Below are 15,025 nucleotides of genomic sequence, written 5' to 3'. Positions count from 1 at the left end.
TTGAGTTGATGTTCAGGTTCTTTAAAGGTCTTAAGCTTCACTGACGTGACTGTTCAGGTGATACATGCTGAGGGAAAACTAGAACATAGAAGGAATTGCAATACATGCTTACAAAACACTTATATATCAGGTCATTTCATATTAAGGTTTTAGTAGAGGTTCTTGGTTAAAACATTTATTTAGTAGAAGACATACACATAGTCTCAGTGAGCCTCTGGTCTAGTGAAAGGTCAGAAGTGCAACAGGTGAAGAGGTGACACAGAGAGCATGTGAGGTCGTGACACACACACATGAGTTCGATTTATTTAGAGGAGAGAGAGATTAGTCATGTCTCGGTAAAAGAGGAACCGTCCTTGTCGTCTCGGCAAGAAAGAGGAACTGAAAGGTAGAAAGGAAGTGCCGGCCATGAAAATAGAAGATGATCTTCTGGGTTAAAAGTCATTGTGGTGTTGATCTGATCTATGTATAAAATGTATCTGTGACGCATGAAGGGGCGTCAGTAAATCAAACCCTGATGCTATAAAATATCTATTTATGCTTTGATTAAGTCGAAGATCACTTGCTGTCTGCGTACAGAGTGTTCTTCCCACACGTGTGTAGTCATTAAAATCATTGTTTGACCAAGAGCTTCTGGACCAAGGGTGGTTTGTACTCTCCCTCCTCAATTTTGAACCTTAACAATATATATATATATATATATATATATATATATATATATATATATATATATATATATATATATATATATAATGTGTGTGTGTGTGTCAAACATAATTAATTTGACTGCTACCAGCATCAGATACGCACCTTAATGATCAACCATCATCTAATTCATTTTCAGTGAGTAATGAGCATTTATATGCACATAAATCCATTCAGATGCTTAATATGAATGCATCAAAGTCCATATCATTTACATTGTTTATTTTGCATTCGAAGGAAAGCCATCAAGTTTACTTCTTGAATTTTCAAATGTCTAAGGTCAACAGGACTACACTTACAGTCGCACGACCAAAATAGCTCCTTCTTGGAAGCTGCAAGAATCTGCATAGTAAACAGACTCAAGTACCCGTCGCACTTGGATTTCCCTTCAGGCAGTTCCTGACGTGCGCCAGTGTCACGAGCTAGTAGAGTTCGTTGTTTATGGAATAACGACCAAATACGAAACCGGACCTGACCAGCACAAGTGACGATTGGGGAAAAACACCAAAATATGTGGTGTAAGTCTCCTTTGGGTGCGGTGAGAGATTAAACAATCAGCCAAAACTAATTGCACCTGTTTTTAGTCGTTTACGTGAGCACTGCGGAGGCTTTCTGTGCAATCTGACCTGCGCAGACTAGAGCGCTGATCCACTTAGGCTATGCCTTGTTTTCCAACTCAGTGTTCAGTTTAGATAAACTTTAACCCGAAAGCAACATGCACCCTCTGGCATCTTGACACTAGTTTGAAAGTCCAACACGAACGCTGTAGATCAGTTTTCAAAGATTCACTTTTCTTTCTGTCTTTCTTTTCTCTCGCTTTCTCTCTCTCTTTTTTGGACAATCACATTTAAAATAGTGGTGGATGTAAATAATATTAATCCTGTAGCTAAAGCTGAAATATCGTTGTTTTCCATAATAAAAGACTCATGTGGTGTTTTAGTACTCTTGAGTGCGCTTTTATAGTCCTTCCCCGCTTATTTTCTTTAGTAGGCTCATAATAAAATCTTGTATTTCTCAGCGGTTAACCTGTAAAGATATGGGATCATTACAGCTTCACTTAAGCTAAAGCACATGATCTTTTGTAGGAAAATGCCAAACGTTGTTATGACGGCTCATCCATCAAATGGTGGAACTGTGACACAAGTGGACAGCATCCAGCATTTGCCCAGTCCTCCCCATCCTCCCACTGTGGATGGTGCTAGTGAAAGTGGACACGATGTGGAAGTAGTTAAAGAAAGGACCCCCCAAGGTGGTGAATGGCTCCTGTCTGGGATAATTTGCATCAACATCCTGATGCTTGGCTGTGCTCTGGTCAGCAGCAGCGCCTTCAATGTTGTGGCCATAACACCAGTGCACCGGCAAATCTTCCTCATCACCCTCCTCGTCCTTACTATGTTGTGGATGCTGTTTTACATGGTCGTCACCTCCCGAAAGGATCGTGCAGTCTTATTTAAAGATCGCCATGCTGGGCCTGTGTGGCTCAAGGGTGAGAAGTCCGAGCAGTGCTTTCTGGCTCTGTTTCTGATTGCTCGTTTCAGCTTAAACCCCTAATTTTTTATTTTTTTATATGTTGCAGCTGGGCTTGTGCTGTTTGGCCTCCTTAGTTTCCTCATGGACATCTTCAAGATCGCCACTTATGTGGGCTACCTTCACTGTGATTCTCCTGTTAAAGTAGCCTACCCCATTGTGCAAGCTGTGTTTTTATTTTTCCAGGTTGTTGCATGTTATGAAAATTGTAAGAATATACGCGCTCTTGCATGCTGCACTGGCAAAACTTTTAAAAATTGTCTCTTTTAGACCTACTTCCTGTGGTTTCATTCAAGGGACTGCGTGCAGCTACACACCAGCTTAACACGGTAGATTCTTTTAAACATTTCATCACCTCCATTCACTCATTTCAGAGTATATAACATTCCTTATCTTTTTTCCCTTTCAGATGTGGGCTTACTCTTACACTTTCAACTAACCTGGTGGTGTGGATGGCAGCAGTGACTGAGGAGTCAATTCACCAAACTGAGATAACTCATCTGAATATAAGTGTCTCGCACAAGTTGTACAGAGGTATTGAGCCGTAGCTTCCTGTTTTTAGATGAAGGTCAGTGTTTACAAGGAAAATAACTGATGGTTGCTCTTTCTGTTCCAGCCAACTACGGTGCCAAGAAGTGCACATGCAGTCATATGGCATGTGAGACCTTCAAAGAGGCCTTCTACTACCTGTACCCCTTCAACATAGAATACAGCCTCTTTGCTTCTGCCATGACCTACATAATGTGGAAAAACGTGGGCAGAATTGTTGAACATCACAAGCACTACAAATTTAACTTCTATGTGAAAGATGTTTTCGTAGGGCCTGTAGCAGGACTGCTCCTGGTGGTGGCAGGACTTGTTACATTTGTACTGTACAAGATTAACATACTCAAAGAAGACAAGGATAAACGAAATAAGGCCCTGCTGATTCATTTCATTATGAACATAGTGATTGTTAGCTTGATGTCCCTCTCCACTATGATTGGCTGCATTATTTACAGACTGGACCGCAGGGAATATGTATCAGACAAAAACCCCACTCGCAGCCTGGACGTGGGGCTACTGGTGGCATCCTCTTTGGGGCAATTCATCATTAGCTATTTCAGCCTTGTGGCTACAGTGGCGACTGGAGCCCAGGGTTACCTAAATGTGCTCAACCTGGCCTGGGCTGTGGTATTGGTGGTTGAGATTGGCCTGCAGAACTATTTCATCATTGAAGGCCTCCATCGGGAGCCCATCAATGTAATGCCGGCAAATGCCCGTGCTTTTCAAGATCATGCTGAAATGGCCAATGACGTGGAGGGTCAAATATCAAGATACTCAATTTCTAAAAAGCCAAGTTGGAAAAGGAGAGTTCTGAGGGAAGTGTGTGCCTTTTTGCTCCTGGCAAACATAATTGTAAGTTGTATTTGTGCTTATTGGACTATCTACAGTTGTAACAACCAGTGTTTCCTGTCAAAATGTGTCTAATTCCCTTTTTCTATATTGACAGCTATGGATCATGCCTGCATTTGGGGCTCGTCCCCAGTTCGACCACTCCGCTGAGATATACTTTTACAATTACACAATGTGGAACGCAATTGTGAATATTGGACTTCCTTTTGGAATCTTCTATCGCATGCACGCTGTGGCCAGTCTCTTTGAAGTTTATCTAAGAGATTGACTAATCTCGTAATCATTATTTTGATTTAGGTGTACAATTTTATGTATCAAAACATTTAACATGTTATTTAACTACCTTTAATAAATAAATTTAAAAAATGTCTTCGTGTTTTCAGTTTTCCCTGTAGAAGGATTCAGTGCAGGGATTTGATATGTGGCGATGCAAATGTGTTCATATAATAAACCTTTTGCAGATTAAGTGACGAACAGGAGCATGATGCCACCTAGTGGTTAACATGTGAAGGTGGCGCTTTTACAGATGGCAGAATTGGACTTTGTGCAGAACTGCTGCTACTTTATGAACTGTTTACACACCTGAAATTTCAGATTTGCTTTACAGCACTGTCATACATAATGTGACCAATGCAGAATTTGCAGATACATATTATATATTAGATATATTTTTTTTCAGGACACTTTAAGGAAAATACAATTTCAGCATAGAACATTATAAGCATTTCTCAAAAATGAAACCTTGTCATATACATAAAAACATACAATCTGTCTCAAAATATAATCACATAAACTTCAACCACAAACGACAACTCAAAAAGGTGCAAGTTCACTTTAAAGCATTTCAAGTACAACAAATAATATTGGAATGATAACTTTGAGCTATACAGGATATGTTACACGTCTTTGAAAGTTAAACAATGTTCCCTCTTTCACTTTTATACTGCTAAAATTTGCCTCAGCCCTTACCAAACACTCCAGTCATCTCAGTGCTTTGACAAACATTCTGCGGTCTTAAGGTTTGAAGAAATGTACAAACACAGTTGTTTATGGACACTAGTGATAATTCAAACACTTTCTATCTTAATATAGAGAGAAATTTCTACTCCACTCATCTGAATGACTCCCCTGTCTAGTTTGGTGGTGTCAGAAGCAAGCAACAGGTTCACAAGGATAGTTTCAACACAATGAGGTTTCCCACAAAACCAGCAGATACTGAAGGGATGAAGAACCCTAGATTCATTTTCATTGACAGTCTACATCCTCTGGATCTCAAATAGTCGGACGTCAGTGTCATACCAGATCGGAGGATCAACATTGCTGAAACAGAAAAAAAGAAAATAATGGATTCGTTTTAATTTGCTTTTGAGGATATCAGTGTCCATAATTCTCGTCTAAAATTTCTAACTCACCGCAAATAAACGACGCCCCACATGTAGGTGCGAAACCACATGGCAGTGCCTGCATTGGCCTGATATTTCCTAATGAGGATGGGGTGAGGAACCGGCAGCAGGCCCACTAATGTGCCATGCTGTAGAAACTTTAGGATCTCTGATTCATCTGTTAGACCTCTGCAATGAAAGACACAGTAGACGTTTACAGCATTTTTAGTAATATATCAAAACAGTTAGAATATGCTTTTTGCAGTCCGATCAAAGCTAAGTGAAGTGTTTGCATACTTGTCGATGCAGATTTTCTCCACCTGAGGCACCAGCACCTGTAGAAGTCTCATGATGGTCTGCAGGGGTAGCTTACATTTCCAAGAGAGGACCTGGGATAAAAGCGAGCAAATCTAAATTGACTTCTCATTCCTCTAAATATCCAACATCTAACAAAAACTGAATGAGAGGCTGAAAGCAAACCCAGTCTGGTGTGGGAGCCCAAAAGGACGTTGACGATGCACTTGACAAACGTCTTCTCTCCATTTCTGCTTCAGTGTAGAAAACATCCTAATAGTGTGAATAAATGCATTTAGAAATATCCTCTTTCCACTGGAGCAAACCAATACACCCCATAAAAAGGCACTTACTTCATTGTCCCTGCCTGAGTTAGACTCCGTGTCGCTGGTCCCAGTGACTGCACTTTGGTCTGGGTGGACAGCGTTTGGGGAGTCTGTCTTTGGAACTGACACCATGGTGCCATCCTCTGATACTTGGGACTTCTCTGTCAGTTTATCAATGCCTACAGGAAACCAGCATCATAAATCACAGGACATTAGTGAATACGTTACAGATGTGTCTGGCGACATTACTTTACTTTTATAGTCTTACCAAAAAATTTAATGCAACACCAACTAATTTTGTGTTGTAACTAAAAAATGCATAGAGACTAAATTAAAGACATATGAATTCAATCTGCTAGTTCTAAGGCAGTCATTTTCATGTGCATGATGTGCATATGTACATGAAATACATGACACTTTATTAGTTATAGATGTTCAGCAGCTTGCATCTAATGAGCTAATAACATGGCAGCAACTCAATGTATCTAGGCATGTAGACATGGTCAAAGCAGCCTGCTGAAATTCCAACCGAGCATCAGAATGGGGAAGAAGGGTAGTTTAAGTGACTGAACATGAAATGGTTGTTGGTACCAGATGTGTTGGTCTGAGTAAGATTTACAGAGAATGGTCTAAAAATAAGAAAATATGGAATGAGCAGCAGTTCTCTGGGTGAAATGTCTTGTTGATGTCAGAAGAGGATGGCCAGACCGCTTTCAGCTTATAGGAAGACAACAGTAATTCCACTTCTTATAATCAAGATACACAGAAGAGCATCTCTGAACACACAAAATATTGAACCTTGAAGCAGATAGGCTACAGCGACAAAAAGCACACCAGGTGCCACCCCTGTCAGCTAAGAACAGGAAACTGAAGCTACAGTTCACACGGGCTGGTGGAAAAACTCTTCCAGGTCTGCTAAGTCTCAAAGTCTCAGTCGGATAGTAGAGACAAAATTTGGTGTGAACAACATAAACGCTTGGCACATTTTGGGCCCCTTATTACCAACTGAGTATTATTTAAACCCCACAGAGGACTTGAGTATTGTTAATGACCATATCAGTCCCTTTATGACCAGTGTACCAATCTCCTAATTGTTGCTTCCAGCAGGATAACGCTCCACGTGACGAATCTCAAATTATGTCTGTTTTTTGAAGAAGATAATGAGTTGACTGTATTTGAATGGCCTCCACAGTCACCAGATCGTAGACCTATAGAGCACCTTTGCAATGTGGTGGAACAGGAGATTCTCATCATGAATTTACAGCCCATAAATGTGCAGTAACTGTGTGGTGTCATGTCAATATGGATCAAAATCTCAGAGAAATGTTTTCCTCACCGTTTTTGAATCTGTGCCATGAAAAATGAAAAGACTTCTGAAGGAAAAATGTGTCCGGCGAAGATATATGTTATGTGCGCTGTGACTACCACACAGTGAATAGATTGTTTTGAAATTACAACATTACCGTACAAACAACACGTAGAGTCATTACCTGGCATAGCAACCAGGCTGGCCTTTAGTGTACCGGGCTCCGCTGGCACTGCAGGGTGTGAGCCCTCCATGGATACAGTCTCTTGGGAGCTGGTGCGGGAAATGACGTCGGGCGACTTCTTCTTCCTTTGCAAAGCCTTCTGGATGGAACTGGGGTCAGAGGGCAGGTTAGCCAGCTGATGGAACACATTACGCTTGCGAATTATGGCATAAACCAGGTTGCAGTTTCCTGGGGAGAGAAACATGGACACTTGTGAAAATAATGTATCTCACAACAAAAGAACTAGATATCTATCTATCTATCTATCTATCTATCTATCTATCTATGCCTTGAATGTCTCCAGCTTTCTCTTACCATCAAACTGGTACTGGATAATGTTGTTGAAAGCCTCGAGAAGGAAAAAAACCAGGTGATGGTTCTGAGCTGCAGAGAACAGGAACCAGGTGGTGGAAAAGGCCTCCAGCAGGTGGAGCAGTTTATTAGCTGCTACCATTGACAGGCTCTTCAAGTAAGGGGAAACTGAAGGATAAGCAGGAGTATTAAAAGGGTGTGAAATAAAAACTGTAACAACTAATTGTCATGGCGTGGTTATGTTGAAAACAAAATCTGAAATCAAATGCGTATTTACCATTTACAATGATGGTTAGTAGGCAGTCAAAGAGAGGCTGGAGACGCTGGTGGCCTGTTGTGATTATCTTGTGAAACACCTAGAAACCAAACAGAGCCACAGCTGTAAAACTTCACTGTATTTGAATTAGTTAGCTATCAAGAAAACTCCCATTTCAGCACAGCAGCAGGTGTGTCTTACCACTATAAGGAGGTCAGCATGAGTCCCTGTGAACACCGGGATGTCCATAGGCACATGGAGAGAATAGGGCTTATTCAAGCGCACGCCAAAGTTTCTCTCACCACTCAGCAACAGCAAAATGAACACACCAATGTGCATAAGTCCAACACGTGCTGCAGAAAAGACAAATCACACCAGAAATTGTTAAATGCATGCTTCTAGTAGAGGTTTGTCGTGTGCAGTGAAGCAACTGAGGAGACTCACACTGGTCTGCTCTCGCGTCATTCAAGTAATAGAGTATAGGAACCAGGATATCTAACACATCGCTGCTCTTCAGGACAAAGAACAGGAACTTCTGCAGTGGGAACACAAAGTAGATTGTGACGTCAAATGAAAGCACCTTTTAATGCATCGCCTCCCCAAAGAAGCCTTTATCTTTGTTCTAACCTTATTGAAGTCGCAAAGTTTCCAGAAAAGCACCAGAAGCTCCTGGTGGAACTGGATCTTCTTGGTGGAGTTAGGCAGGTAAGTCTGGGTCAAAGGGTTGGTCAGCAGACGAGCCAGGCCTTTCAGTACAAAATCAAAGTCCTACCATTGGGAGACCACAAAGATACAGATTTTCACAATACAGTCTTTAAAGTAATGACATTGGAGGATTTTTAAGAAACACTGATATGCATACCTCCTCTCTGTGAATCCTTGACAAATAATTCACAAACAGGTTTTCTGGTCCTGTAGACTGAGCCGAACAAATTCAGAAAGATTTGAATAACATTAATTAAATGCAATAAAGCCATCAAGTGTCTTCGTCACAGTCTTGAAGTTACCTCTTGTTCCTCTATGCTGGAGGCAGGGGGGTGGGGAATCCCTCCATCATGCTCCAGTGTCACAATGAGGATCTGTACCGCCTGCTCCACCAGCTGCTCCCGGTAGTCAGAGAAGAGCAGGTGGTTGTACGGGATGCCATAACCCACCGGGTCATAAGCGCACACCACATTCAGGAGAGACGTGAATAGAGGCAGAGCATGTCTAGGGACAAACAAAGATGGTGACAATGTCACTAAATGTCATGCAATCCATCTTTCATTTTTTGCAATTTTATTTACATCTAAGAGATAACTGAACCATGACACATCACCATGGTGATATAGCAAGGTTTATGTCACGAACACTGGGGGGGTTTTGTGACTGAGTTTGAGTGTTGTATTATTTTACTTTCAGCACTTATTCTTGGTTGGTTTCTTTATGTTTATACTCTCAGGCTTTTTTGGTTTCTGAACAAGTATTTGATTTCTTCTCATGGTAGTTTGTTAATATTTAGTTCCTTAAGTCTTCGGTTTCTTTTACCCCCTCTGTGTTCTTTGTATCCTGCTGTCAGCTCTTAGCCTCTGTGGTAGGTGTTTTTCTGTCTTGTTATTTCCTGCTTTATTCTGTCATTTGTCTCCTAGTGTCATGTTTTAATTTTACTTATTATTCTGATTTAGTTCAGCTGTGTGTCCCAGGTTCCTCCTCACTACACCAATAACCCCTCTGTGTATTTATAATCACTATCTTCCTTTGTCCTTTGCCAGGCCGTCTGTGTTCTCAGCCTGTTCAGTCCGATCTGTTTGTTATGGTTCCTTGGTTTCAGTGGTCGATTTTCTGCTTTTTATTTGTATTGACTTATACTCCACTAGAAGAAAAGTCATTATTATTTAGCAAGATTGGCCTCTATAGTCTGCATTTGGCTCCTTTTGCGTACATCACTACATTTGTGTGTGTGTGTGTGTGTGTGTGTGTGTGTGTGTGTGTGTGTGTGTGTGTGTGTGTGTGTGTGTGTGTGTGTGTGTCATGGTAAATAGTCAAAACCTTCTGTCAGTTCTAAGGTTTACATATCAGGAAATTATTAAAACATTTTCTAGTCCTTACTGTGTCACCCTAAGATGAACAACAGCATGACATATTACACTTTATCTTTATTTATTTAAAAACTGATATGAAATTGAAGAAAATGCACCATTCAGTAGCTTGAAGAACTGCCTTTATCAGCAATAACTAGAACTACTTGTTTTCTCTATGACTTTATCAGTCTTTTCCATCATTATGGACTCTTCTTTACATGCATAACCCAGTTTCAGCCAAACTTTAGATATCAGACAGAAGGCCCCACATTTGACTCTAGAATAATTTGGTATACAGAAAAGTTCAGGGTCAGCTCAGTGACTACAAAGTGCCCAAGAAAACAAGCATAAATCATCACCTTTTATAATTGGTATGAGGTGTTTGTGCTGATATGCCTTGTTTGGTTCTCTCTAAATGTGGTGCTTTGCATGATGACCAAACATTTCTGCTTTGGTCTTGTTTGCATAAAAGACACTGGTGTTTTCAGATGCAACTTTTCACATCTAAGCCATTCTTTTTAGAGAGAAGATGCTTGTGTTTTTCTTATCGCTTTGAAAAAACATTAACTTTTTTCTTTTTGAGTCTGACATGCAGCTTGGGTTTTTTGCACTTTCTGTGAGCACTGTGCTGTCTGACCTTTGGGTAAATTTGCTGGGATGCCCACTCCTGAAGATACTGGTAGCTGTCTTGCAATATTTTCCACTTGTGAATAATGTCTCTCGCTGAAAAACAATTGAAACTGCCTTATAAACCTCCCACTGCCAAAATATCTGTTTTTTTAGAAGTTGTCGCACTTGCTGATGATCAGTTAATGACGTATATTTGGTTAGCAGCACCTGGCTGCTCTTAATTCCCATGGAACCAGTAAGGATGTACTTGGTTTTGTCACACACCGCTTCTGTAGTCTGGTTTAAGTTGTGTTAAGTGATAAATGACATGCTGTCATATGTCATAGTTCATCTGAGGTTGTATTTACCTCATTTTGAGATGTGCTAAGGGCCTTTTTTTTTTTTATCGTGTCCTGTGAGTAAAACTTTAGAATTGGATTTTAAAATTTGTGTACTTCTCCTTCTTTCTTTTTTTTTTTTTTAAAATCATTGCTGTATGTGTGCATGTGCTTTTATTTTCCATTACCTGTTTTCTGTTGAGCAGAAAAATGTCACCCAAGGATTGAGGATAGTGTTGTCTGATGAAGGAGGGAGGTACATGGCCTCGGAGAAGCAGGTCAGTAATAATCTCAACAGTTCTGTCCTGAAGGATGGAGATTGAAAAGACAGAAAAGACAAAAAAGAAAAAAGAAAAGTAAATCACACACACAAAAATAAGATTACATTTTAGCTTTTACCACACATGAGATTTTACACACTTGAGGCCAACTCACCTATTCAGATCATGGATGTAGTTTAGAGGGGGCGACTGTGCAAATCCCACCCCTGCCTCCCAAATGTATTCACAGCTGTCTATAGACTGCATGCTCTCTACTGAGTCCTGGATAAAGTCACACACACAGACGTACACACACACAAAAAAAATCCAGTCAAATAGCTTTATAGCTACATTTCCTGGTCTTAGATTTGCAAAGTAATTTATTCAGTGACTTAGACTCAATTGTAGATAATGGGAAGATTGACATTGTCAAACATTGTTAACTCCTGGTAAGAAATAGCTTATGAAACCTGATTTCTGGTATATGAATTCTAATATTCTGCCATTGCCATCCAGATTGTGGGTAGGTATAATTTGCTGTTGCTGTCACTTTTTATATAAAAGATAATTTCACTTTAGTTGCCATAACAGACTTTTCTGACATCTACCTTAGCACTGAAATGATTACATGAACAGCAATGGGGAGTTCAAAGTTACAGACTGAGCAACATTCTTTTCATACTCATGGAGAATTCTTCCTTTGTCGCTGAGAAAGTATCAGCCACCAGAACCTAGCTCGGTGCTTCGGTCAAACTTGAGTGGCAGGTTAGTTGGGAAATCTTTGATCAGGAAGAAGGAAACAGTGCTTGAAGAAATATGTCTAACGTCTGGAACAATGTTAGAGACTAAGGTCAAGGAATAAATGTTTGTGCTGCACTATTCTGTCAGCAGTAACTTCTTTTGCTGGATGGAGGTAGGATGACAAATTAATGACACTGGACTGTACCGTGTCAGAAGGACAGCTGTTACTCACAGGGCCCCTCTTGTGACTATGCACAGTGAAGTCAGGGCAGAAGAGGAGGTCAGCGATAGCCAGGAGCAGCGACTCGGCCAGTGGTCGAGCTCCTTCATCATCATCCAGCTCGTCTGTCTGAAAAAATGTGGAAAAAGTGGAATCCTTCAAAAATATTTACATTTTTTTAAAGAAAAGGAAGAGAATACACCTTTTTATATCTGGAATGAGGGAATTTAGGTTCACTGGAATAAAGCATTCCCACTTGGGAAAGCACAGGGCTTATAACCACTGTTCCCTATAAGCTGAGTGCATGAGCAATCGCGCACTGCTGACACAGTCTCCGCGCACAGAAAATCAGCGAAATAAAATAAATACATGTATTTACTTTAATTCCAATTCAGGCTGGATTTTTTTTCTTTTTGTGTGTGTGATTTTCTGTGTGGGGAGACCGTGTCAGCAGTATGCGATTGCTCACGCGCTCAGCTTAGAGGGAACATTGCAACTAATTTATTAGGTGAATCCATCTTTATATAAGTAAAATAAGAAAGCTTCCGAGAAGCTTGTTGACACTCTGTCATATTTTTTTAGAAACAAACAAAAGCAGTATTTAGTGTTACAAGTGATTTAAAAACCCGCTGAATGTGATGAGTATATTTATGAATATTTTTATCTAGCTATCTATTTTCTTAACTCCTGATCCAGCCTTGTGAGCACTGTGATAGACTGGTGACCTCTCCAGTGTGTGCCTCGATTTTCTTCCATACAACCATGGATACACAATGTTAATCTGTGACAAACTGATCTTCCTTTTCCCATGCCAACTCACCCCAGCCCGCCCAGCACCAGGCACTGTGGACCAGAAAAATCCTCTCCAGTCCTGGTCCTCAAAGATGTAGGGAAGGATGCGGGTCAGGATGCGACAGCAATTCAGGACTACCTGCTTTTCTTTCTCAGAGGGACAACCAGACTCTGCTCCCTGGACAAGCTTCTCCACGGCCTGAAGAATCCAGAAACATTGTAAGTGGGTGATTATATTTAGTATGGAACATAATATCTAGTATCTACATCTTCTGTACTGATATATGGCACTGATCATTTAATTCAGTTTGATATTGTGTTTTAATTCAATTTAAAAACAGTGAATATGCTTCAGCTACACTGGTGCTAGAACTTGTTTAGTTAATGAAGCATGACCCACACAGCACACCTCACCACACATCAAGGATCTATAGTGTTTTATAACATTTTTTTTGAAATAATATAATTATTTTAACACTGAATTCTTTCCAAACCAGAATGTCACCATGAGGAAAACAGCTATCCATCCATAATCATAGATTTTAATCTATGATTATAATAATTTCCAATCAACTTTTAGTTTGAGGACATAAAGATATTATAGCAGTTATCAAGAGTCATGCTCATTTGTTTGTTAGGAAACATGGCACCATGTTAAGCACCAGCAGTCTTACCAACAAACAGACAAGCATACTTAATCTCTGTATCTGCAATTTTTGGACCAAAAACAAAAATTTACTTGGTGATTTATTATCTAAATTTAATCAAATACACGCTGCAGATAAGCAAGCTAAAAATAAGCAAGAACCCCTTTGAACCTGCTCAGCTTTCAAGGGCTCTCATCCCCACCTCTTCATTTAATTATGCTGTGAGCCCCACTGTGTTTGTTTCTGACAGGCAGCTTCAAAACGGAAGCTGGTGGCTAGAGACGGGAAGCAACGGGAAAAGGAAGGGGAGCTGACTCATTTATTCAGACATCTAAGAGCCTGTGCAGGGCTCTGCAGTCAAAATAAAGCACAGTTTCCAAACAACAGCATTCCATTATGTAACACAAAATGCGCCGAGAGTTTATTTAATGCTTACTTTATAACAAAGGGTCGCTAAATTTGAGGGGGACTCCTCTCGAACAGCTCTTATCTCTGCAGCTGGCACCAGTGCGAAAACATCCTGGACCGTGGTGGTGGTGTCTGCCCAGAACTGATCCCAGAAGGCATCGTCTGTGGCTTCCACTGGCTGGAGAAAAATATGTGCACATTTCAGTTCCCTTTGAAGCAAAGCTGAGCATTTAACCTCGGCCAGACGTCTTATTTTATTTTATTTTATTTACAACAGCCTTGATCTTGCGCTGCACAGCATTAAAATCGCATCTGAGACCTTTACCTTCATACAAAGATGTACACGCTTATCCTTTATTTATACATAATCAGAGCTCATGGCAATGTCAACACAATTGGTTGTTCTAGCAGCAGCGCAAACAGTATCTGTGACACTGACGGCACAGTCCACCTGCCGCATCTGCAAACGTAGTCCAGACCTACGTCATCACCTTTGATTTTGCTGTACGCCATAATGTATAATCATCTGAACTGAACGCGTACAGCATTGAAAAACCAAACAAGCAAAAAACAAACAAACAAAAACAAATTACGGTGACTCACAAAACAGATTCTGTGACAATTTAATCCAGTTTAATAAAAATACGACACAGGCCAGTTTGCCGCGTTACATTCAGGTGATAAATATTTATAATCTGCAAAATAATAAACAGACGTGACCCGAAAAGGCTGCATGCAACACGAGATTAGTTTATTTTTTATTTATATATATTTTCTTTTGCTCCTGCGTCGCAAGCGTTATCCCTTCATCTCGTCGACGATGCTCTTCGGTGCGCCCACTGGCTCTGTCTTTTAACGATTTATTTAGTTGGATAGAATATATATATAAACTGCTCATAACCCACCTGTGTTTTGGTCGTGAGCTGGATCACTGCCTTCCTGAAGTTCAATTTAGAGTCGGTGCTGCCCATTGCGGTTATTTGCCTTTATACACAGAAGGACCGCCGCTACTGACAATCCCTGATAATCTCACCTTCGTCCTTCGCTCGAGTCATTGGCGGAGACAATTTTTCACTCTATTGGCTGACTGGGCAAGCAGGCTGCACTACAGACTGCAACTTCCGGGTTGAAAATGTGCCAGCCACTTACTTCAGAGTGGATATTTTGTTTTAAGCCTTCTATCTGCCATACAACAGAAAATACAATATAATACATGGCAACCTAATC

The 15,025-nt window shown here is 40.5% G+C and overlaps 2 protein-coding genes across 2 annotated transcripts; one reads left to right on the top strand and one right to left on the bottom strand.

Annotated features, from left to right (window-relative positions):
- Positions 1–1,094: 1,094 nt before the first annotated feature.
- LOC101471700 (proton channel OTOP2) lies at positions 1,095–3,978 on the top strand. The gene is made up of 7 exons (XM_004559442.3): positions 1,095–1,220; positions 1,788–2,188; positions 2,279–2,415; positions 2,500–2,558; positions 2,639–2,763; positions 2,846–3,627; positions 3,722–3,978. The coding sequence occupies exons 2-7, from the start codon at positions 1,792–1,794 to the stop codon at positions 3,890–3,892; spliced, it is 1,671 nt and encodes a 556-aa protein (XP_004559499.1). The 5' UTR covers positions 1,095–1,220; positions 1,788–1,791; the 3' UTR covers positions 3,893–3,978.
- A 187-nt stretch (positions 3,979–4,165) lies between these two features.
- Positions 4,166–14,858, bottom strand: hid1a (HID1 domain containing a). The gene is made up of 19 exons (XM_004559437.5): positions 14,704–14,858; positions 13,827–13,976; positions 12,772–12,942; positions 11,964–12,080; positions 11,166–11,272; positions 10,919–11,035; positions 8,731–8,932; positions 8,586–8,642; positions 8,351–8,491; positions 8,168–8,258; positions 7,925–8,076; positions 7,745–7,823; positions 7,471–7,635; positions 7,117–7,344; positions 5,654–5,805; positions 5,487–5,573; positions 5,304–5,395; positions 5,037–5,195; positions 4,166–4,944 (listed from the first exon to the last, which is right to left on the bottom strand). The coding sequence occupies exons 1-19, from the start codon at positions 14,767–14,769 to the stop codon at positions 4,881–4,883; spliced, it is 2,397 nt and encodes a 798-aa protein (XP_004559494.1). The 5' UTR covers positions 14,770–14,858; the 3' UTR covers positions 4,166–4,880.
- Between the last annotated feature and the right edge of the window lie 167 nt (positions 14,859–15,025).

The sequence above is a fragment of the Maylandia zebra genome, linkage group LG4 (assembly GCF_041146795.1).
Source record: "Maylandia zebra isolate NMK-2024a linkage group LG4, Mzebra_GT3a, whole genome shotgun sequence".
In the NCBI taxonomy this organism is placed as follows: Eukaryota; Metazoa; Chordata; class Actinopteri; order Cichliformes; family Cichlidae; genus Maylandia; species Maylandia zebra.
The sequence above is the reverse complement of the archived record's forward strand: the minus strand, read 5'-3'. Positions and strand labels throughout refer to the sequence as shown.

Bases quoted from the DNA above. Each gene is read 5' to 3' on its own strand.
- LOC101471700 (XM_004559442.3), top strand. From the start codon at position 1,792: ATGCCAAACGTTGTTATGACGGCTCATCCATCAAATGGTGGAACTGTG. The intron at 2,559-2,638 runs GTAGATTCTTTT...TTTCCCTTTCAG, and splicing joins CTACACACCAGCTTAACACG to ATGTGGGCTTACTCTTACAC. The intron at 2,764-2,845 runs GTATTGAGCCGT...TTTCTGTTCCAG, and splicing joins CTCGCACAAGTTGTACAGAG to CCAACTACGGTGCCAAGAAG.
- hid1a (XM_004559437.5), bottom strand. From the start codon at position 14,769: ATGGGCAGCACCGACTCTAAATTGAACTTCAGGAAGGCAGTGATCCAG. The intron at 8,077-8,167 runs GTGAGTCTCCTC...TCTTTTCTGCAG, and splicing joins TGACGCGAGAGCAGACCAGT to CACGTGTTGGACTTATGCAC. The intron at 5,574-5,653 runs GTAAGTGCCTTT...TCACACTATTAG, and splicing joins ACTCAGGCAGGGACAATGAA to GATGTTTTCTACACTGAAGC.